Source organism: Anomaloglossus baeobatrachus, chromosome 3 (assembly GCF_048569485.1).
Source record: "Anomaloglossus baeobatrachus isolate aAnoBae1 chromosome 3, aAnoBae1.hap1, whole genome shotgun sequence".
NCBI classification, from domain to species: domain Eukaryota; kingdom Metazoa; phylum Chordata; class Amphibia; order Anura; family Aromobatidae; genus Anomaloglossus; species Anomaloglossus baeobatrachus.
Genome location: NC_134355.1, coordinates 290,085,639 through 290,111,207, shown reverse-complemented (window position 1 = coordinate 290,111,207; position 25,569 = coordinate 290,085,639). Strand labels below are relative to the sequence as shown.

The window sequence follows — 25,569 nt, the reverse complement described above, 5'->3', positions numbered from 1 at the left end:
GTATTCAGGCCCTTTGCTCAGACACTTCTATTTAAGTCACGTGCTGTTTATTTCCTTGTGATCCTACTTGAGATGGTTCTACACCCTCATTGGAGTCCAGCTGTATTTAATTAAACTGATAGGACTTGATTTGGAAAGGCACACACCTGTCTATATAAGACCTCACAGCTCACAGTGCATGTCAGACCAAATGAGAATAATGAGGTCAAAGGGACTGCCCAAGGAGCTCAGAGACAAAATTCTGGCAAGGTACAGATCTGGTCAAGGTTTCAAAAGAATTTCTGCAGTACTCAAGGTTTTTAAAAGCACAGTGGCCTCCATAATCCTTAAATGAAAGAAGTTTGGGAAAACCAGAACTCTTCCTAGACCTGGCCGCCAAGCCAAACTGAGCAATCGTGGGAGAATAGCCTTGGTGAGAGAGGTTAAGAAGAACCCCAAGATCACTATGGCTCAGCTTCAGAGATGCAGTAGGGAGATGAAAGAGAGTTCCACAAAGTGAACTATCACTGCAGCCCTTCACCAGTCGGCCTTTATTGCACAGTGGTCCAACGGAAGCCTTTCCACAGTGCAAGACATATGAAAACCTGCATAGAGTTTGCAAAAAAAAGAAAAAACACATGAAGGACTCCCAGACTGAGAAATAAGATTCTCTGGTCTGATGAGACGAAGATAGAACTTTTTGTTGATAATTCTATGCGGTATGTGCAGAGAAAATCAGGCACTGCTCATCACCTGCCCAATACAATCCCAACAGTGAAACATGGTGATGGCAGCATCATGCTATTGGGGTGTTTTTCAGCTGCAGGGACAGGACAACTGGTTGCAATTGAAGGAAAGATGAATGCAGCCAAGTACAGAGATATCCTGGAAGAAAACCTCTTTCAGAGTGCTCTGGACCTCTGACTTGGCCGAAGGTTCACCTTCCAACAAGATAATGACCCTAAGCACACAACTAAGATAACAAAGGAGTGGCTTCAGAACAACTCTGTGACCATTCTTCACTGGCCCAGCAAGAGCCCTGACCTAAACCCAATTGAGCATCTCTGGAGAGACCGGAAAATGATTGTCCACAAACGTTCACCATCCAACCTGACGGAACTGGAGAGGATCTGCAACGAAGAATGACAGAGGATCCCCAAATCCAAGTACGAAAAACTTGGTGCATCATTCCCAAGAAGACTCATGGCTGTACTAGCTCAAAAGGGTGCTTCTACTCAATACTGAGCAAAGGGTCTGAATACTTATGACCATGTGATATTTCAATTTTCTACATTTCTGTTTTTTCTGACAAGTTGTGGAGCAGAGTGTACATTAATGAGAGAAAAAATGAACTTTTTTGAATTTACCAAATGGCTGCAATGAAACAGTGAAAAATTTAAAGGGGTCTGAATACTTTCCGTAACCACTGTATATTTGTACAGGTGCTCTTGACATAAATATCTCGCCATATGTCAGTAACAACCCATCTAATCCACACAGGCAAAGAAATCAAACCATAGATAACTATAAATTTTTGGTAATAATGAGTAAAGACACAGGGAAAAAATATCGAACATGCTTCATAAGTAATTAGCACTGTGTACAAAAGCCTTTGTTCGTGATAACAGCTTAAAGACGCTTCCCAATCAAAAACAATAGTTGCATTCATTGCTAAGGTGTGATTTTTGTTTATTCTTCCACACAGTCTTCAAATCCTTAAAGGGTCTCTGTCACCAGGTTATTGCTACCCTATCTAAGAGCAGCATAATGTAGAGACAGAGGTCCTTATTCCAGTGGTGTATTACTTACTGAGCTGAACTAGCAGCAGTATAAGTAGTTCTCTAATGATAATTACTGCTGATTACATAGTGATTTTATCAAAGTAACACTAAGCAGCCCAGTAAGTGACACATCGCTGGAATCGCCCCTATGTTATGCTGCTCTCAGATTAGGTGGCAAAAATCTGGTGACAGATTCCCTTTAAAATTCCTTAGACTCATTTTATGAACTGTGAGCTTTAGTTCTATCCATAAATTTTCTATTGGATTCAGGTCAGTTGATTGGCTGGGTCATTCTCTGAAACCAATGAAGAGTTTCTTTGGCTGTGTGTTTGGAACCATTGTCTTGCTGATATATCCAGCCTTGTTTCATCTTCATCATCCTGGTAGAGGGCAGCAGATTTTTATCAAGTATGTCTATGCCCCACACCATGATGTTTCCACATCCAAACTTCACTGTTGGTATGGCGTTAAAGGCCTCCAAACATTTTGACATTTAAAGAGTTCAATTTTGGTCTCATCTGACCAGACTATATTCTCCGAGTATTTTGCAGGCTTGCCTAAATGTTGATGCGCAAACTTTATACGTGCTTGAACATGCTTTTTGCTCAGCAATGGAGTCTTGAGTGCTGAGCGTGCATTTATGCCATGGATGTTGAGTGCATTACTTATTGTTTTCTTTGAAACAATTGTACCTGCTGATTTGGGGTCTTTCTGTAGGTCTACATAAGTGGTTCTTGTCTCTTGGACAACTCTTCTGATCATTCCTTTCCCTCCACTGTCAGAAATCTTGGAGGGAGCACATGGTTGTGGCCGGTTTATGGTGAAATTATGTTCTTTCCACTTCCGGATTATGGTCCCAACAGTGGTCTCTGGAACCTTTAGTAGTTTAGACATTGTGTATCGATACGATCAGTATGATTTGCAACAATAAGGTTGCGACTGTCTTGGCACAGCTCACTGGTTTTACCCATCATGAGAGGTTTCTGGTGAGACACCATTTTATAGGCTATTAGTGGAACAAGCTGATACTTTTCACTGAGTGCAGGATTGCTTTCTAATTACGAATAGATTTTAGCTGGTTTAATGACTTTCCATGGCTTTTTGCCTGTTTGAATTTCATGTTCATAGCACCTTTAGAAATGTCTTTATTTAGAAAATGAGATCAGTACTTAATATGTATGTGTAAATATAGAATTGATACTGATATAGGTATATATAGATTCAAAATGTGTAATTACTATAAAATATAGTGATATACACACACACACACACACACACACACACACACACTATAACCAAAAAAAAACCACACACAAAAGCTTGATTTACAATCTTTCATTTCATTAAAACAATAGGACTGTAAAACTAAAGAAAGGCTAAAGTACTAAATTAGAGTTTTACTAAATTTCCTGCCTTTAAAATCAGCACTTTTTAGTTTTTGTTATGTAAGCTCTTGAATCTTGGCAATGTCACTGCACTGGTTGCAGTGGTGCCTTGTAAACAATAAGATCATTTTGTATACACGAGAATTAGGATACTCTAAACAGTAGGGGAAATCCAGATCAAGATCTACTTATATGGATTTAGAGACGTCAAAACATTGCAATGGTGTGGACCATATGTTCAGATCTGTACCAATATGTGGGAAAACAAAAAACTTTCTAGAATCCTATTGCTGGGACCGGTGATGAACCCCCAGTGATTGCAAAGTTATTCATTTATTTTATAGATCGTGGACAACTTTCAAACATGAAACCAGCCCTTTTCAATTATTGGCATATTACTCAACTTTTTAAGCACATGATAGTTTATTAGCCATTAAGACAGAAAAATATAGTAAGAGAATTGGTAACTTCAATAATCAGTTAGAACCATGCTGCTTGGTCATTATGACAGTATGGCGGTAAGCTATGTGTATGTATGAATGAATGTGGAAGATAAAATCTTTTAAATCAGAGCAGATGCAGTAAACCATGATATTTGCCACGTTTTCAAACCATTTCATATGAAGTGTAAAATTAATTTCTCTTTAAGGTGTACCTATTCTCTTACATGAAAGATGCAAAAAAGCATAATCTATCTGCCTTAATTACTGACAACCATTAAAGCTGCTTTTGAAGCACATTAAAATTGTCTAGAGTTCCATGCATTGTAAGGCCCCTTTCACACATCAGTTTTTTGGCCATCAGTCACAATCCGTCGAATTCTGAAAAAAATCGGATCCAGCAACTGATGCCGCTGGATCTGTTTTTTCTCATTAACTTGTATTAGCGATAGATGGCCTCACGTTTCATCCGTTGAACGGAGCCGTTGAAAAATGTGTGTCCGTCGGGGGGAGACGACGTCAACAGCAATGCTTTTTGTGTATGTCGAAAAAAAAAAAAGACTGCAACGGATCCATCACCATCCGTTGTTTGGTAAAATGGAAGCCTATGGGCGCAGGATCCATCGTAATCAGTCAAATGATTGAATCCTTCGAAGGATTCTGTTTTGTTTTTTTTGTTTTTTTAACTGAGCATGCTCCAATATTAGTCTATAACGTAGAATACACCCCACTTGCTGTGATTGGTTTTTAGAAGCCAATAACGTTTGGGAGCCACCCCCTTTAAAAAAACGGATCCGTCAAAAAAACGGAAGAAACGGATGACAAACTGATGCGACGGATCCGTCGAGCCGATGGATTGTGATTGATGGCAAAAAAAACGGTGTGTGAAAGGGGTCTAATATGCCAGAAACCCAAGTAGCAGTGCTCCATCAGTTTTCTTCCAGCACTACAGGTGTTGGAAGTTATTTTCACTGACTTCCCAGCAAGCATTGGTTCTGCCACTTTCTAATGACAAGTGAAATCACATATTTCTAATATGTTTGTATGCAATTTGACAGACAGGATAGCAGGAACAGGGAGAATTCCTAAAATGCCTTGTGGCATCTCCATTTCTAATTAGGAATTACATTTGACAACAGAGGACAGTAAGGGTCTGTTTAGACGGCCTTACCAGCGACACTCATGTTGATAGACAGCTGGCTAATGGGCGGAGCTGGCTGTCAATCAACATCGGCTGATATCGGCTGTCTTGCCCCACCTAAAGGGCAGTGCGGATGAGAACCCGCAGCTCTGTTGACATGACATCAGCAGATGCCGGCAGGAGCAGTCTATGACCACTCTGTACCGATAAACAACGGCATTGGGCAAAACAGGCAGGCAGGTACTATCTGCCTATAAGTGCTTGCGCACATTTTTTTTTTTTTTTTAAAGTCCCTGATATACCCTTTAAAGGGGGTGTTACACGCAGCGATATCGCTAGTGAAAGCACGCGCCCCCGTCGTTTGTGCGTCACGGGCAAATCGCTGCCCGTGGTGCACAAAATCATTAGGAGCCGTCACACGAGACTTACCTGCCTAGCGACGTCGCTGTGTCCGGCGAACCGCCTCCTTTTTAAGGGGGCGGTTTGTGCGACGTCACTAAGCGGCCGCCCAATAGAAGCGGAAAGGCGGACATGAGCGGGACGTAACATCCCGCCCACCTGTCGCTGTCGCTCCCGAGGTGTCACACGTAGCGATGTGTGCTGCTTCGGGAATGACGAACAAACTGCGTGCTCAAAAATCAACGATTTTTTGAAAAGGAATGACGTGTCATTGATGCACGATAAGGTGAGTATTTTCCATCATTAACGGTCGTTCCTTGGTGTCACACGCAACAACGTCGCTAACGATGCCGGATGTGCGTCACGGAATCCGTGACCAAGGCAATATATCGTTAGATAAGTCGTTGCGTGTGACGGGGCTTTAAGTTAGACAGATTGACGACATCTAGCAGTCAGTACTAATGAGTGAATATTTAATGTTAACACCATATTTGTTAATACAATGATTTTCAGATTGCATATATAGCACATTTTCTATCAAATAAGAGTATGCTAGCCATAAATACCATAAACCTTTAATAAGCCACTGACTCCTTCTCATTGTCTAGAAATTTGCAAAAACAAACCATATACAAAATTAAACCAACTATCCCACAGCTTGTAAGCCATTATCATGCATTAAATATCTGCCTCTAGTTTCAGGCAACTACAAGCATGCTCACAAAGTATGCAGTCTAGTGCCATGTTGTTCGTCTAAACCTGCCTGACATTAAATATTTGGCACTGTTACTATCTTCTAAAATGTTTGGTTATTTAACATGCTATAGGATCAGGATTTGTCCCAGATTCAGCCAACAGTACCATGTAAAAGGGTCACTCATTTTACACCTCATTGTCATATTCAGCAAAACAAAAGAGTAATACATGTGGATTGAGAAAAAAAAATTGCTCCATGTTCATTGCCACAGTCTGCCCTGCATTAACTGTATTGAATTATAGCGGGGAAGGTCGGCAGCAGAGTTTACGTTCTGGAAATCTCTTGTGGATGCTTTTAGCAATTCTATTGAAAAAGAATAAGGTTTATCATCCCGGTAAAGTTTTCTGGACAATATCACACCATGAGTCTTCTTCTATAAACAAGTCAGAAAAATTCCCCAATTCTTATACAGATGAGAGCTCATTTATATTCTATCCTTAAGTCAGGGAGTCCTGTCTAACATCACACAATGACACCCTAAAAAGGAGCAAAGTAGCACGAAGCACGGCTACAAAAACACTTGAAATAAACTGCCTTAAAAATCCACTTTCAATCACTAGTTTTGTATAAGCGCTATTCTACTTTATACATTCCTGAAACATTTCACAGAACAAATCATCATTTGGCGTTTGTATAATATTCAAGGAATCTCGCAATCTCAGTCCAACCTGGCATTTATGGAAGACTCAGAGAAGATTAAGCTTTGAGCTCAAGTTTTTTTTCCCCTACACAACTTTTGTTAGCATTTCCTTTTGAAATGATATTATGGAGAGGTTCGAACCCAGGGCTGACCATAATGACTGGCTTTGGGCTCTGCTTAAGGCTCCAATTTGCAGTTGTCATATCATTAGAGACAGAAAGAGCTGACAGGCATCCCCACCTCCTGACCTTGCTGCAGCTTCCTCGCTATCTTGGCTTAGAGCTATACGGATCCAGACTCTAACTGACATGTTGTAATTCAAGCACAGATGGACAGAAATCTGTCCACTGTACCAAAATAGACTGCCTTGCATCTTTACAGTTGCTGAAGACAAGATTCTTGCAAATGTTTGAAGCAGATGGTAGATTGCATTGTCCCTTTCTTTACAAGCCACCACGCAACCAACTCTCGGACCACAATCACATTTTTCTCTGTTCTTCACGAAAGGTCAAAAGAATCGTTGATAAAATGTAACCGAATAAAGAAAACTATGTAATACTGCATAAAGTAATAAAAACGTAAGACACAAATACTAGCATAACAATAATAAACCATAGAATGTTAAAAGGCTCCAATTTCGCAGAACAGCGGACCACTGTAAATTGCATGGACCACCTAGGAGAAGTGAATGAGATAGGGCATGCATGACCTCATCCGGACATGGTGTGTGCATAGGTAGAAAAGCAGCTCTGAAAGGAATGGCTGCAATATTCTGTCTGCTCGCGAGCTCCCTTTTAGTTTAGAGTACACCAACCTACGCCTTCACTTATTCACTGAAAATAAGTCATTAGTCTCGGAGTGCTGCTTATTACCAAGTATTACCTCTGACAATATGCACTTTCCTTAGACAAGCAGTGTTGAAAAAACAAAGCCCAATGAATATAATTAAAGACTGCATGACTGCCATTATAAAGTGCGTTTCCCCCATTACTTCCGCCAAGTCATTTCAGCAATTTAACTGGTGCTGTCTAAATAACGTAGATGACTTGCACAGGATGAGTTGTGTGCCTTTAGAAAAATGTGCTGATATCTATAAAACTACCATGACAGATGCGCGAATCCCCAGCAATGAAAGCGATCGCACTGAATCAAATCCGACTAGTGAAGCTCACATACGCACACAACAAAGTGGCTCCTTCCGTCTACATACGAAGTGCAGGCCTAAGCCCACTCCTCACAGCTCTAAGCCAGAGGCATCAAAATTTAATAATCAATGTAGCTCGGCTATTTCAACCCACAGAGGAGGAAAAGGAGTGCCATAATTGACAAAGACAGCAGAGACTTGTAAAGTTCCAGGAAATCTTGTCACGTCTACAATTACAGATTTCAGTAATGAGCCTTCAATTTAGCTACCAACTCTAGGCAGAGAGAACAACCCTTCATCCAGTGAACATCTGCCCACCGTATCTGTCAAAAACGCAACAGCAGAGCAAAGGAGTAATGGAAATGGTGAAAGATGAACGCTGAAAATAACTGGACTGTACAAGGAGGAGGCAGAATACTTAACATGGATTATTCTTACACAAATGCTTGTGCAAGGCTAGCAGTTAAGTTACATGGTTGAATGTTCGAAATCTCATGGTTTTAAAAATAGGGTCAGGTTAACCGTGTAGTTTTGAGGGATTTTTCCATTCCTACTGACATTTGATACAGAAAAAAATGGACCTGCTGTAAAGTGAGTTCTCCCACATACCTGATAGGAGCGCCTTTAGCCTGTGCAGGCCTAAGTAGAACAGTGATGGTGGTGGCAGTTTCATTAAGAGATGCATCAACCCCTTCATAATCCGGTAACGTAGGAGCTGCAAAAACATGAAATACAAGATATAAAAGCAAAGCATGGACAGAAAATTCTAAAAAGTAGATATATTTAAAGGGAATCTGAAACAAAAACAATATGTGCCTTTACTTAAGAGTATGTTGCTGTGGTACTGAAAAACTAGGTTTTATTCCATAAGGCCAAAGTGCTCTCGGCAAGATCAGAGCACTTCTTGAGCCTCTGCCACCTCAGTTCTATTCTCTGCCTAGCAAGATCTTTGTCTGCTTGACTGATAGCTCATTGACAGACAACAAAACTTTAAGGGATTGTCCATTTTTACTTTTACATTGATGGCCTATCCTTAGGATGGGTCATCAATATCTGATTGGCTGGGGTCTGACACCCGGGCACCCTCGCTGACCAGCTGTTCTCAGTGCTGGTGGTGGTGGCAGCAGGCAGCCAGAAATGTTCAGTTCCGGAGCTCTCCATGAACTGCACATCCTCCTCCCATTCGAATCAATAGCAGGCCGCTACAGCAACTGACAGGGCAGCTCCGGAACTGAGCATTTCCAGCTGCTTGCTGCCACCGTCGGCACCGAGAACAGCTGATTGGTGGGAGTGCAGGGTGTTGGACCCCACCCAATCCGACATTAATGACCTATCTTATCATAAAAATAGGCCAACAATGTAAAAGTAGTGGATAACCTCTTTAAGGGCTTGAGGCATCTGTGTCATTATATCAGTTTTTCTATTATAGCAATCAGAAAAATAATAATTGCCTAATAATGATTATTATTATTATTATTATTATTATTATTATTATTATTATTATTATTATTATTATTATTAAAACAACAGACCCCACTGACTGAAATAATAAGATCTGTCAGGTTACTTTGATTTTACCTGTGCAATTTGCTGGTGAAATCTAAGACACAAACTCCTAATAATGTCTCCAACACAGATTTGATCCTAAGCTTTGAGCTTCTGACTCAGATACTAAAGGAAGAATATTACTCAATTATGATCAGAGACATGGACCTTTTAAGGACACAGGCTCCAGACAGAATATGATAAATTGGCATGTGAACAGGCCCACCGATTAGAATTAGTTTGTGTTCTATCCATGAAAAACACGTACATGAAGAATAGATGTCTGAATGAGGCCTACGGCAGTTTTTCCGGTCAAAAAATACGACCTTTTTATAAGTCAATAAGGGCTTATTAGGCACCAGCAATATTAACTGTACCAAGGATCCACTATTACACTCATGATTTCCCAAAAATAATAGAACTTAAGACATAGATGTACATATAAACCGAACTTCTCTTTCTTGAATTATTGTGATAAAACCATTTGGGTTGGAAGACTCAGTAAACTACATCGTGTGTAAAGGCCCAGTCACACTAAACAACTTACCAGCGATCCCAACAACGATACAACCTGATAGGGATCGCTGGTAAGTTGCTAGGAGGTCGCTGGTGAGAGGTCACACTAAGCGACGCTCCAGCGATCCCACCAGCAACCTGACCTGGCAGGGATCGCTGGAGCGTCGCTACACGTGGAAGCATGCTGCGCTTGGTAACTAAGGTAAATATTGGGTAACCAACCCGATATTTACCTTGGTTACCAGCGCACACCGCTTAGCGCTGGCTCCCTGCACTTCTAGCCACAGTACACATCGGGTTAATTACTCGATGTGTACTCTGCTACGTGTGCAGACAGCAGGCTTCTGCGGACGCTGGTAACTACGGTAAACATCGGGTAACCAAGAAGCCCTTCCCTTGGTTACCTGATATTTACCTTCGTTACCAGCATCCGCCGCTCTCACACTGCCAGTGCCGGCTCCCTGTTCCCTGCACTCCTAGCCACAGTACACATCGGGTTAATTACCCGATGTGTATTCCAGCTACGTGTGCAGGGAGCAGGGAGGCGGAACTGACAGCTGAGAGCAGCGGACGCTGGTAACGAAGATAAATATCGGGTAACCAAGGAAAGGGCTTCTTGGTTACCCGATATTTACATTGGTTACCAGCATCCGCAGAAGCCGGCTCCCTGCTCACTGCACATTCAGTTGTTGCTCTGTCGCTGTCACACACAGTGATCTGTGCTTCACAGCAGGAGAGCAACAACTAAAAAATGGTCCAGGACAGTCAGCAACAACCAACGACCTCACAGCAGGGGCCAGGTTGTTGATGGATGTCTTACACAGCAACATCGCAAGTTGTGCCTCAGCAGCGATGTTGCTAGTGATGTTGCTTAGTGTGACGGTACCTTAAGTTATTTCTCAATCAGATTATGGGTTAAATTACCTGATATGTTGGTGGTGACATTAATGGCTGTTGCGGGTCCAAATCCCTTTATTGTACTTGCTCTTATGAGAAACTGGTATGTAGTGCCTGGGTGCAGCTGAGAGAAGACATGGTGAGTGCTATTCCAAAGTTTGGTCACCGTCTGAGGAGGACCCGCCACAGGAACTGCAGGGTCAAACGACCGGATACTGTTGTATTTCACCTGGGAAAACATAGTGATGTGTACAAATAAAAAAAAGACAAAACACCTTCTATACTCCAATATCTCTAAAAGGGTTTTTTTGTTTTTTGTAAGAGTTCTATTTTTAAGAAAGATTATGTGCCAACACATATTAAATAATATATTTAACATGAAAATCAGATTTTAACTCATTTCCGGATAATGGCTTCCCTTTAAATGCATGTATTTGAGCCTAAAAAAAAAAAATCACTTTTGCATTTAGGTTTCATTAAAAAAAATTGCACCATTTGTCTTTTAAAGGCTCTTTGTTTCCCAGTCACCTACATCTTTGATGAAACTCTCCCTTTGGACAGTCAGAATTAACTGTGAATCTGTCTCGGTAGGTAACCCATTCTGCAGCGGGCAATAGATACCAAGGCTATAGCATGCAAATGATGAACATTTTTAACAAAGCCAAATTAGGCAAAAATACATACATTTCAGAAAAAAAAATTGTCCCTAAAAAGTGGACAACCCCTTTAATATGATAATGAGAATCATTGTACAGATTCTTATGATCCTTAAAATATGTAACTTATTAGGAAAATGCCCAATGATGAGCACAGACGGCTCTGCACCTGTCCAAGGGCTTCACTAGTCTCATCACTACTCTGCCCTTCATGATGGTCCAATAACCTCAAGCTGCTAGGAACTTGCAAATAATCTGTAGAACCCGACATGATTAATTACGGCTATTATTTTGAGACGACATTTCAGCAGATGAATGCAGTGGTACCTCATATTGAGTGATAATGCCATTTGGCTCTGTTGGTTCTTTCCAGTTCAAGAAGATCTTGTCTTCAAATGGCGTGCCCTTCAGCGAACTGAATGGGACGTGACCAGGTACTAGGAAAAAAAACAAAAACAATTTTTACATTACTTTTAGCTTCGCAATATCATTCTGTTCTGTAATGACATTTTATTCTTCCCCCAATCCTAAACTGATATACATGACACTTCAGTTTAGACTTTGTGCACAGTCACCACTTATTTTTTCTAGCTAATGAAATAAAAAAAAGTAATTCTATAATCCACTAGGAACAAAAGCCAAGCTGTCAGGAGATAGAGTGAGCAAATAGATCTGATAAGGGTACTTGATGCTGTACCCTAAGGGGCACGGTAACGGAAGCCGCCAGTGAAGTTGCCATTTCTATGGCATAATGAGAGCCAGAAATCCTTCATTTTAAGAGATTACAATTTGCTAAGAGTACTTAGAGACCGTACTCGCACAACTAGAAAAGGTGCTCAGCAACTGCTAGGCAAGCCAAAATGCTTCATTTATTAAGCCTTAAATTAACCTTTTCCTCCCAATACTACAAATGAGCCTCTATGGTATTCTACACCACCTTAGATGTACACAGTTACATGGCTTGTGATAACTAAAGCATCAAAGTTAAAAAAAAAAAAAAAAAAAAAATAATCGTAAAAGTTTACACCCCTCACATGTTTGTAAATATTTTATCATATCTTTTGATGGGACAACACACACCCATTAAGGTCTAAACCACCGGCAAAATAAAGTGAATACACCCCTAAGTGAAAATGGCCAAATTATGCCAAAAGCGTTAATATTTTGTGTGATCACCCTTATTTTCAAGCACTGCTTTAACTCTCTCACAGGAGCCACTGGAATATCCTTTCCCGCTCCTCCATGACAACATCACGGAGCTGGTGGATGTTAGAGACATAAGACCACTTTACACACAACGATATCGCTAGTGATCTCATTAGCGATGTGACAAGCCCAGATCATTGTTACGATTTGCCGAGATCGCTCATAGGTCGTTTTGTAGCGGTCACACGTACCCATCTCACAAACGACGGTACATCGTTCAGCTATATATTGTTTGACCAAGGCGGTCGAGTGGACACAGTCACACAGCATTGCTCCCAACGATTCCGGCAATGACAGAGGCATATAATTGTCCATAGCATGCACCCTGGTGTGTGATTGCCTCGCCCTCTCCACGCCCCAACTTCCATACTGTCAAACACGCCCGCGTCGCTGATGATGGACGCACTAATGATGTTGTTCGTCATTGGCAGGGAGTCAAACGTAGCAATATGTCTGCTGCGTTCGAAACGACGAACAATATTTTAAAACGGAGCGACGTGTCAACGATTTTCGCTATTTTTAAGATCGTTCTGAGTCGCTTGTAGGTGTCACACGAAACGACATCGCTAACGACGACAGAAGTGTGTCACGAATACCGTGACCCCGACGACATATCGTCAGATAAATCGTAGCGTGTAATGGGGCCTTAAGGCTATATTCACACTGGGCGTATTTGCAGCGTGTTTTAACTATGGATTTGTCTTGGTTTTATGCAAATCCATGCTAATAAAACACTGGTTTTTACAAAAGTTTATGAGATTTCTGAAATCAAATGCGCGCACACATAAACATGTCAGGATTTTTTCCTGATGGTTTTGTAAAATACCTCCAATTGTGCTGCGTTATAAAAAGAATGAACATGTCAATTCTTTTCAGGCTTTTGCTACGGTTTTTCACCCTAGTTACAGGTGGACTCGCAGATACCCTGGATGAGCGGGTCTAACCAGGTTAATAAAAAAAACAGGTTCAGGCCCGAAATTGATCCAGACTGTACACTCCCGCGGCTCCTTCACTTCCCCACTCATTACATATTCACTGTTTTCATCTGTGATTGGTTGCAGTCAGACGCGCACCCAGCATCTGACTGCAACCAATCAGACCTGGTCTGCACGTCTTGTGTAGAGAGAATAAGTGAGACGCGCATTCAGCGGTCACCTCACTAAGGCTATTTACAGTCACAGGTATCGTCAGCTGTCACCGGAAATCACCTGAGTGAAGTGACCGCTGATCGTGCGGCTCATTTATTCTTTGAAGCTCACAGTGGGCAGTCTTGTCCTATGCCAATAGCTGTGATCTTCAGATGTAGCAGAGCTGAATCACCATGGGACCTCGTGTGGATTACGTCGGACCTGCAGGGGTGTGATTATGAAGTTAATAAAGTGGTGAAAGAGGGTGTTTTTTGTATTTTATTTTAAATAAAGGATTTTTTTGGTGTTTGTGTTTATTTTTTGTCACTTATTACTGATTGGTGATAGAGTGTCTCAGACGCCTGCCATTACCAATCTAGGGCTTAGTCGCAGCTATGAGCTATGATTAACCGCTGATATTACTCCGATTGCCACCGCACCAGGGAAATTCTGGAACAGCCGGGTAAAGTACTGGGATTGTCGCATCGAATGGATGCGACCATCCTGAGCGGCTGCAAACTGATAATTTTAGGCTGGGTCTCTCCAGCCTCAGAATACCAGCCCCCAGCTGTGGGCTTTATCTTTGCTGCGTATCAAAATTGGGGGGGGCTACACACAGTTTTTTTATTTAAATAATTAAAAAACAGCATGGGGTCCCTCTTATTTTGATACACATCCAAAATAAGTGCACAGCTGGGGGCTGCAGCCTGTAGCCGTGGGCTCTATCTGTGCTGGGTATTATAATATGGGGGACCCTACGTAGTTTTTTATTTATTTATTTATTTTTTTTATTGTACGATAGACCCACAGACTCCAGTGGGGGGAAAGCAGTGAATATGCATGAGGCTAATGAGCAGCACCGGAAGTAGGAGGGGCCGTGGGAGCAGCAGATTTGGTTGAGCCTAGATGTATGGGCTCCTTCCAGGTTAATGGGCGTGACCAACTGGGTTAGAGGGCGTGAACGGCTTGGTTAGTGAGCTTGGCGAAGTTTCCTCCCTTCCACAACAATCATGCTTTGCCCTCCATGTGATAGGGGCCTGTTGAATGACATCATACCTGGAAGGTGCCCAAAGACTTTAGCATATACCGGAGACTGGTAAGTATAGCGCACTTGCTTTACTTTTTTTTTTTTTTTTTTACTACCAGAGTGCCGGATCCAGGGTCAATCCCAGCCTGGCCCAGCACTCGGGTACTTTTGAACCCCTGCTAGTCTTGACATCACAGAAAAATGCTGTAAAAATGCCAAAAACACCGCACCAAAACCACAGATGACTCCCAGGAGACATCCTGCCACAAGATGATCAGGAAAAAAAACTCTGCATAAACATCCTGTGTGAACAAAGTCAGCTTTTCTCAGTTCCTTCCTCATTACATTGCTCTTCACAACCGTGTGCTGCTTTCCAGGCACACTCTTCATTCAATAGCAGTTTGATCTATAATTGTACAAATAATGGCTGATGACCAAGTCATGCAGCTTTATGTGACTACCCTTATTATAATGATGGCTGGACCATGCACGACAAGCAATGCTTACGTTTTGTGTGAGCACTATATCCTCATATATTGTAAACTTGTGATATAGGCCCTCCCTTCTCTTGTTTCAATTATTCAATATTAAGTTATTCTTCATTACCCGGTATTGCTTGTACAACTATCCCCTGTATTGTAAAGTGCTGTGAAATTAATTATTCTAATACAATCAGTATTATTTTTTATTTCTTGTTTTCCTACATTCAGGTTTGTGGAAGCCCATGAGGAATGAGAGGTGGAGTACCAAGAATTGGGACGATGCTTAGTCCACCTAGGATAATTCTCATTAATCATTCACATAGGCTTTAGAAATAATGAGCCAAACTCCTTGATACTATGGTCAATGGTTTTATTCCCGTAACTAAAAAGTGGCCAAAGCTGAAAATATACTTTGGGGCGTGGTCTGCATTCTTGGCGAGAATGAAATGGATGATCTACCAGCAGGCTATGGTTATATCTACTAGAATAGGATACACAAGCATGACTGTTATATGCAACACTTATAGCCAGTTTAGAATGCTGTAAATATAACTGTAGCCAGATATGGTGAAAAAAAAAACATGATAACCACATAATAGCCAACAAAAACCTTTCTCACTCAGATTAGCTCTTCAAATCCATAGGTAGGAACCTGGTTTCTAGTTGGATACAGAATGGTAAATCTGGAGTTTGTCTTCAACATATTAGGTCTTAGAAATAAGAAAGGTGACAGGAGAGATGAAAGCATTCCTAGACCAGGAGAGGGCAGGTGACATGTCATTTCCTTGAGACAGATGAGCTGTCAGCTGAATCTTCGGGTAAAGAGCAGAAAGGCATTGCCTTGTCCTTTCGCTGTCTGACAAGTGAGTGTAGAGCAGTAGGGGCCAGTGAATGTTGACAGGCTGTACGTGTCATATACTGAATTTCTTTATACGGCCATGGGTTCTTCTTTTTTTAGAGGCCTCTATTGCCAATTTGCAGAAAGTAGCAGTAAATGGCCAATGCACAACATGCATCTTTACAGAATCTACCAGTCCAGTGCGAGGACAAGCTTATGAAGGAGCACATATACTTGTTGTGACTCCCAATTCATTTTTCGTCGCACAGTGCTCAAGGTTAGATGTACGTCAGTTAGGCCATTTCTTTAAAATAACAGATTGAGTCATTTTTTTCCGCCTGCAGAGAGACCACCAAAGCGAGCATCATTTTCCTATATTTTGTAATGTGTGAAAGAGGCATTGTGTGAATCTTCCCAAGGGCTGACATCGCAATAGATAAAACACAACCACTGCCATTAAAGGATAGGTGATATTTTACAGATCATGGACTTTAGCACATTAGCCTGACATCTGGCTTTTATAGCATAGATTTGCAATGTAAATGCTGTTGATTATGTTTACACCTACATTTAAGCTTTTTCTAGTAACAGAATAATCACATTTTATCAGTGTATTCTAGTTATACGCTTACCATCTTCATCTGTTTGGATAATGGTCTCTTCACTTTCCTTGCGACCCTCCGGATTAGTTAAGATCATTTTCAAGCTAACATTGGTATAAGGAGGAAGATGGTCAACCACATGCTGAGGAGCTTTAGGATCCATATCCAAGCAATCTGCTTTGTTAAATCCATGGCCTTTATAGTAGTGATAGCAAATGGTGACATTAAAGGTATGGCAGCGAGTAATATTATAGCCTAAAGACTCCCAATCAACTGCAATCCGTCTGGACTGGATCTCTGCAATCTTCAAGGTTTTAGGTGTTCGCATTGGTTCTAGAGAAGAAAAAAAAAACAAAACACATTAAACAGGGGTTGTGCATAGAAACCCTTACCCTTTATATACACTGTAGAGGTACGCTCAAAGGTCTCATTGGTATTCTAGCAGTACAAAAGAGCAATCACTAAATCCACCTCCCTCTACTGATTCTGCCCCAGTCTATACAATAGAGCAGACAAGGAAACTACCGGAAGTATCAGATTATTGGCACCGCATAAATCGCAGTGAATCGCATAACACTTGGCTACTGCTTTGCTGGAGTGTAAGCAGAGTATCATGTGACTGTCAAGCCACTGATGTGATCCTGCGATCGCAGCATAGCTGGGCAGGACTGATCGGGCGCTGCGGAAGAGAGGGAGGGATTAATCTCCCTATCTCCTCCATTATCAGCTGATGCGATTCCCGCACTGCACTTGCATTACACCAGTGTAATGCGAGTGCAATGCGATGTTTCTCTTGCACCCATAGACTTGTATGGCTGTGAATGAAAACGAAGCAGATTCCACCCGCAGCATGCTGCAAGTGTTTTTTCGGTCTGTGTAGGGCTGTGAAAAAAATCGCTCATGGGAGCTGCCCCATAGAGTAAAATTGCTCTGATCGGAATGTGATTTTTTTTTTTTTTAATCGCATTCCACTCGCTCCATTTTACTCGCAGTGTGTGCTCAGTACAAAGTTCTACTGTAAGGGGTGCTTCACACATAGCGAGATCGCTACCGAAATCGCTGCTACGTCACGGTTTTGGTGACACAACAGTGACCTCATTAGCGATCTCGCTGTGTGTGACACTGAGCAGCGATCTGGCCCCTGCTGTGAGATCGCTGCTCGTTACACACAGCCCTGGTACGTTTTCTTCAAAGGCGCTCTCCCGCTGTGGCGCACACATCGCTGTGTGTGACAGCGAGAGAGCGACGAAATGAAGCGAGCAGGGAGCAGGAGCCGGCATCTGGCAGCTGCGGTAAGCTGTAACCAAGATAAACATCGGGTAACCAAGGGAAGCCCTTTCCCTGGTTACCCGATATTTACCTTCGTTACCAGCGTCCGCCGCTCTCACGCTGCCAGTGCCGGCTCCCTGCACATGTAGCTGCAGTACACATCAGGTAATTAACCCGATGTGTACTGTAGCTAGGAGTGCAGGGAGCCAGCGCTAAGCAGTGTGCACGGCTCCCTGCTCTCTGCACATGTAGCTGCAGTACACATCGGGTTAATTAACCCGATGGGTACTGTAGCTAGAAGAGCAAGGAGCCAGTGCTAAGCAGTGTGCACGGCTCCCTGCTCTCTGCACATGTAGCTGCAGTACACATCGGGTTAATTAACCCGATGGGTACTGTAGCTAGGAGAGCAAGGAGCCAGCGCTAAGCAGTGTGCACGGCTCCCTGCTCTCTGCACATGTAGAGACGTGTTGATCGCTGCTGCGTCGCTGTGTTTGATAGCTAAGCAGCGATCATAACAGCGACTTACAAGGTCGCTGTTACGTCACTAAAAATGGTGACGTAATAGCGACGTCGTTGTCGCTGTCGCTATGTGTGAACCCAGCCTAACACATACAGTGATTTGTTCTGGAGTGTACATTGTTATCAATAAATTTACAAACACATAACGGCATATGAACAAAAGGACAGTTCAGAAAAGTCAACCCTAATTATGAGACCTGCTTTAAAACCTGTAGATGGTGGGGGATAGTGATTTTGTAAGATTTCTAACAGTAGCTTGTCAAAAGCCGCGAGGGAGTGGGAGGAGGGTGAGCCGCTAACTGCTGAATAGAAAGTTATGGGCTGGAGAGAGCTGCCTGAAATTTTTGTAGTAAACTACTCTCTTAGGCCTGTTTCACACTTCCGGCTTTTCGCCAGTTTCCGGATCCGGCGCACGCTATATACTGTATATATTGTGTATATAAACTGTATACAGTACAATGGCAGCGCCGCAACTTCCGGGTCACATGCTCCGGTCACATGACAGCTTGTGACCGGCAGTTGTCGCGCTGCCATTGTACTGTATATACTGTACTGGCGTGCGCCGGATTCGGCAAACCGGCGAAAAGCCGGATATGTGAAACCGGCCTTAGAATATAACTACTGTGTACACTCAGCCAGTTTATGGGCAGGCGCTAGTGGCTAAGGAAACCAGCTGTACACTATTTAAGATAAAAGTTCATTGCAGGAGAATAACAGCATATAGAAAAAGCTAGTCATTAGAAAATGTGCTTATTTTCATGCTAACTAAAGCAATTTAATAATTTGAAAATACCTTTTTAAATAACCATCATTATCTGAGAGATTCTCAAAGCTGGTCTAATATTGCAAACCAGCCTTTTCACTTTCAATACCAACCTAATTTTTTTTCCTTTCTAATTTGATCCATTTCGCAGCTTCCACAGTACTAATATACATTTGATCTGAGTGGATATGGTTTAGCAGTCTAGCACAACTAGCCCGCGGTATAATCATTGAAAATCATTAAATACTTTACACCGCTATACACGCTAGTCACAATAAAAGTAAATGTACTTTAAATTTTCCATCACACAGAGAAAAAGCACAAAGCTTGCAGCAGGTGAGAAGCAATAAAAGACAGCTGCAGTCCGACAAGATGCCCCCCTCAAGGTGGAACACCACTGTTGTTTTGTCTCATTCCCCGCCGTTCAGAGATGCTCCCTGTGGGTTCTTAATCAATGTTTAAGATTCAACAACATTAAAGAGGAAATGTTAATTAATAGCATGATCCATTTTAATAGTGCTGGGAGCAGATGCATGGGGCTGTGAAGAGAAAACCATGCAGCTGTCGCTTTTAATTTTTTTTTTTTTAAGAAGCAAATTAGCCAATATATCATACTAAAAACGCATCTATATCTCCAGAATTGTGATGAATCCACTAGCATGCCAATTCAGACTGATAATTGACCCAATTGCTCAGTTATAGGAGCAGTCTCCGGGATCTCAAAGATTTTAATAGCCATTTAGTGCTGATTATAGCCGAAAATACTGCGCAAAACTGACATAGAAAGGGTGAGAAACTAAAGTGAGGAAAATAAGTATTTGATACACTGCCGATTTTGGTAAGTTTTACAACCTACAAGAATGGAGAGGTCTGTAATTTTTATAATAGGTACACTATACTGACAGACTGCTGATTTTGGGGGATTCTGTCTGTCAGTATAGTGTACCTATTATAAAAATTACAGACCTCTCCATTCTTGTAGGTTGTAAAACTTACCAAAATCGGCAGTGTATCAAATACTTATTTTCCTCAAAGCGAGTCTATCAGAACAAACTGGATCCAATCTAAGCATATCACCTTGCAGTGGACGTAGCCCTCATAAAAATCATACCTTTTAGGCTCAGAGTCATCATGACTGGGGTTTTTTACGCTGATCTTGATGACTGGGTTTAATGGAGTAGATGCTCCTGATTCATGCCTCTTAATGATTCGGGACTGTTTGAGAAGCGGTGTGCACCTCACCCCAAGTCTTACTCCAGAAGGGGACTGAAGTAAGATTTTTGGAGAAGAGACCGCACTTGCTCATCATGAGCACACATTCCATCCCATCTCCACCAATTTTTTCAGAGTTGAGACACATGGCGCAACGTCAAAACTATCACTTTTCAAATCTTTTTACGTCAGACTTCTTTCCAAATCAATTGCGGTGTTCCATCATTCTTTATTCAACTATGCTAATGAGCTGCTTTGTGCACCCGTGGTGGTGTTCAAGTGGTTGACTCCAACTTTCCACCTTTTTGTTTTACATCTATCTATATCCCCTTCTTTAATGATGGATAACACAGGGTTCTGTAAAGTGTACACGTATAACAAGTGGGAAGCTGACCTGAACCTCTTACCATACGAGAGGTGCACGAGGTACCTCACAAGCATATCTGTAAATGTAGCAATTAAAACACTAATAGAAACAATGTTTGAGTTATGCTCAATAAAAGGTACGATGCTTCGTCTGGACACTCATCTTGTGCTGACCAACTCACTTTAAAACAGTTCTGTCTTCATATTGTTCATATATTCCTCTGCTTATTATTAAAGATGTTCTCATCTTGCCTTTTGAGGAGCACACGGCACCCAAGGCTCTTGAACTTCCAATTTGCAGAGAGGTGGTTGCTCCCCATTGACTGACAGTTAAGGTCAGAGAGACAGTCCGGTTCCTGACCTCAATGCTCCCGATGCACATGTACGCATCGAGGCATGTCTTTGAGATTGTGACAGCGAAGCAGGGTAAGCCATGATTCTTGCTATATCACAGTTACAAAAGTGCATTTATCAACAATATTTTGCTTCATGATTGATAGTTTTCACACACCAAGGATGCGATTATATAAACTATACAGGAAATATATATATTATTTAGCTGAAAGGGCAGGGGGTTTAGAGCCTCGGTTCAAGTGATAGAGAGGGATAGCCAAGGTGATCAGAATGTGATTTACTTTCCCCCTGTGGCTTAATGGGGTAAGGGTAGAAAGCCTGCAACCAGCAAGTGATAAAATTGGGGAAAAGGACAGTCGAGCTGACTGTGATCAGTTGTTCCCCTTCAGCTAAAAAGTGGGGAGAATATTGAGACACTTTGGGGACAAATGACAGGGGAGGAGAGAAGCTGCAAAGGCTTCCACTGACTGTTCTCACTGGAGCAAACAGGAGGAACTGAACAGAAGGATACTGCTACTCAAGAGTCTATTGAGATATGTCTCCTGCTAAAGAATGCTGGCAGGGATCATGGGCTACATTATGCTCCTCGGATCCTAGCAAGCCTCTTAGACGACAAATCACAAAAGTGCATCCCTCACATTTTTGTAAATATATTATATCTTTTGATGGGACAATACTGAAGATATGACACTTGGATACAATTTAAATTAAACAGTGTACAGCTTGTATAACAGTGTAAATTTGGTGTGTCCTCTAAATAACTCAACACAGCCATTAAGGTCTAAGCCGCCAGCAACAAAATTGAGTACACCTCTAAATGAAAATGGCCAAATTGTGCACAAAGTTTCAATATTTAGTGTGGCCACAATTATTTTCAAGCACTGCCTTAACTGTCTTGGACACAGCGTTCACTAGAGTTTCCCAGGAGCCACTGGAATCCTCTTCCACTCCTCTATGATGACATCCTTGTGCTGGTCAATGTTCGAGACCTTGCCCACCTCCACCTTCCATTTGAGGATAACCCACAGATGCTCAATAGGGTTTAAGTGTGAAGACATGCTTGGCTAGTTCAGCACTTTCACGCTCAGTGTCTTTAGTAAGCCAGGTGTCATCTTTTAGGTTTGTTTGAAGACATTACGTCGGAATACTGCTCTGCAACCCAGTTTCCAAAGTGAGAGGATCATGCTCTGCTTCAGTATGTCACAGTACATGTGGGAATTTATGGTTCCCTCAATGAGCTGTATCTCCCCACAGGCAGCAGCACTCATGCAGCCCCACATCATGACACTCCCATTGACATGCCTGACTGTAGGCAAAACACATGTCTTTGTACTCCTCACCTAGCTGCTGCCACACATGCTTAAAACCATCTGAACCAAAGAACTTTATCTTGGGTCTCTGCAGACCACAGAACATGGTTCCAGTAATCTATGTCCTTGGTCTGTCTTCAGCAAACTGTTTGCGGGATTTCATGTGCATCAGCTTTCTTTTGGGATGACGGCCATGCAGACTAATTTGAGGCATTGTGCAGAGTTTGGTCTGAGCACTGATAGGCTGACCCCCACCCTATTTTGAAAATACAATATCTGGATATGACACTGAGCACATGCCCTCAACTTCTTTTATCGACCATGGCAAGGTCTGTTCTGAGTAGAGGCTCTAGTGTTAAACCGCTGTATGGTCTTGGCCACCGTGCTGCAGCTCAGTTTCAGGTTGTTTTCAATCTTCTTATAGCCTATATACCATGTTTATGTACAGCCACAATTCTTCTCATCATATCCTCAGAGAATTCTTTGCTATGAGTTACCATGTTGAACTTCCAGTAACCAGTAAGAGCGTCTGAGAGAACACCAAAATTAACACACCTGCTCCCCATTCACACCTGAGTCCTTGTAACACTAATGAGTCATGACACTGAGGAGGGAAAATGGCTGATTGGGCACAATTTGGCCATTTTCACTTCGGATTTTCATTTAGGGGTGTACTCTTTTGTTGCCCTTGGTTTAAACTTGGCTGCGTGTTGCGTAATATAGAGGGCACACCAAATTTACACTACTATACAAGCTGTACACTGACTACATTGTATCAAAGTGTCATAACTTTAGTTTTGTCCCATGAAAAGATATAAAACATGTACAAAAATGTGAGAGGCGTATGCACTCTTGTGATATACAAACAAATCATACAGTATGACTCATGCTCGATCACCCTCTTGGTGGTCAATTCCCTAAAGAATAAGCTGTACACAATGAAACAAGAAGTATATCAGGGAAACTTGGTTATTTTCACATATTCTACTTAACTATGACCATTTTATAACATGAAAATAACCCTTTAATGCACAAAGCTTCCTGTCTGGTCACTAGCAACAAGTAGAGTTGAGTGAGTACCTAACTATTCGTACTTCTATACTCTGACAAAAGAACAGCATTTGAGTTACTCGTTACATTGCGAGTTTTTCCCCCATTGACTTGCATTGCACACGCTATTTGGAACGAATACACGAGTATTAAACAGTACTCGTTATAAGTATAGCGAGTACAAATAGTTAGGCATTTGCTCAACTCTAGCAACAAGCTAATTCATCCCACCTTGAGGGAAGCCAGAATGATAAATATGTGGACCTGGCAGACATACAATAAGAGGCTGTGAAGTTGGTGATCATCTTAAGAGACAATCAGATCCGATTTTGCAGGGTTATATTCCAGCTCTCGTGTATTTAGGGTTTTAGGGGATTGCTAGTTCTTCAGAACGGTAACATTTCATAAACACTAATGAGCATTTCAGCTTCTCCCCAATCAAAACATGTGGCTTATTTTATATTGCATCTTATAAAAGTTTCCATTGCTGAATAATAATAAAAATAATAAAGCAATCCTTTTCCTCTAAAAGCCATGCTAATATAGCCAAACTTGATTCCACCATAAGCTGCACATATCTTAGACAATAAAGGTCTCTGACAGGTATAGGACATACTGTAAAATCTCTCCAACACGCCACCTCTTTCAGAAGTCAAATCAATCTAAATGAGAAAACCATCCCTGTTGAAAGCTAATGATGTATGAATAGGAACAAATATACAGTGAAAGAAGAGAAATGTTTCATTTTCTAGAAAGCCATCATGAATGGTGCCATTGTTTTTGTGCTACCACTTCAAATCCCAAGTATTAACAGTAGAAGGGTGGGGAGTAATGTTGACGGTTTCAGGTTGTCTATCACGATTAGCAAATGTTTCAGAATACAAGAATTTCATAGAGAAAGTCTTTACTACACAACTGACTTCATAACTCTATTTTTGTCACTAAAGCTCAATTAGTTGATGCAAAGGATTTCCACTCAGCTGGAAAACACCAGTCGAACAAGATAGACTCCCGAGGCTGCCATCAATCTCTGTGTTTCCCTAGTGGCATCATCACTCATGCAAGAATAACTTTCCCAATCTAACATAATTAAATTATTACACAATTGAAGGCAGCGGCCGTGACCGTAGGTATTTGAATTGAAAACCGTAACAGTATTGGGAGAGTACTTAACTAGAACAGGCCAAATAATTACTTGCTACATACCGTATATCATAGGTCCTGAAAACGAGAGACTGTGAAAGTGTCTAAATATGCAAAACTATAAAACCCAAACTAAGAATGAAGCTCTCTACACAATTAAAAGATTAGGATCAGAAATAAATTGTGCTACATAATACCAGTACTAATAGATTTCATGGAATAAAAAGCTCAATGACAGCGATTCCAACATTTATTGGACCTTGATGGGTAACTTCTTTCAAGTAGCTTTTTACAATAAGGGGTCCTGTGTGTCTACAAGAGGAATAACACCATTTCTGGCCATTAGATGACATCACTGGCCTAGTAAGTGGAGCTAGATTATCCATCCCTTTAACAAAATATAATAAGCATTGATGGGCTGGTATTCTATATTTTGATTTTACTTTAATTTCAGAAGTTGTGTAGTATTGAACATTTTTTTCACCAAACAGGCCTTAGAACAAAAAAATATATAAAAAATTAACCAATGCTCACTTCATTAAGGCAAAATCATTTAGATTGTGAGGCCCAATGGGGACAGTGATGATCAGATCCGTAAAGCACTGTGGAATTAATAACGCTATGTAAGTAAAATAAGAAACCACTACAGAGTGAGCTTGGTTATAATCACTTCTCTAGCTCTGCACACACAGTAGAACAATTGGTCTATTATGTACCAGGGAAAATTACAGCAAAGATCCCAGTGTAGTAAGTGGTGATTGTAACAGCTCCTTCCAATGACTGGAAATGACCTGCCAGAGGGAGAATAAACTTCATTTCTCCCTGCAGCCACTTCTTTAGTCAGCCGCCTACAAAGGCAGATTACCACTATACTATAAGTAAATAGCATCTTTCTAGGTAACTGGTTCCCCTTAAGCAGTGATAGTCTGCTACAGTCTCCTGATTAGATAGTTTAATATTAATGCTGATGACAATGATCAGCTGCCTTGAAGTAGAGCCTGACAAAAAAAGAGGTCAATGA

The 25,569-nt window shown here is 41.5% G+C and overlaps 1 protein-coding gene across 18 annotated transcripts in view; it reads right to left on the bottom strand.

Moving 5' to 3' along the window:
- PTPRK (protein tyrosine phosphatase receptor type K) overlaps positions 1-25,569 on the bottom strand; it is a 450,255-nt gene that overhangs the window by 126,156 nt on the left and 298,530 nt on the right. For all 18 annotated transcript variants that reach the window (XM_075339909.1, XM_075339911.1, XM_075339913.1 and 15 more), the window contains exons 8-11: positions 16,593-16,895; positions 11,608-11,717; positions 10,652-10,853; positions 8,276-8,381 (exon numbers count right to left, since the gene is read on the bottom strand). In XM_075339909.1, coding sequence (XP_075196024.1) covers positions 8,276-8,381; positions 10,652-10,853; positions 11,608-11,717; positions 16,593-16,895 — 721 coding nt within the window. The remainder of the gene's footprint in view (positions 1-8,275; positions 8,382-10,651; positions 10,854-11,607; positions 11,718-16,592; positions 16,896-25,569) is intronic.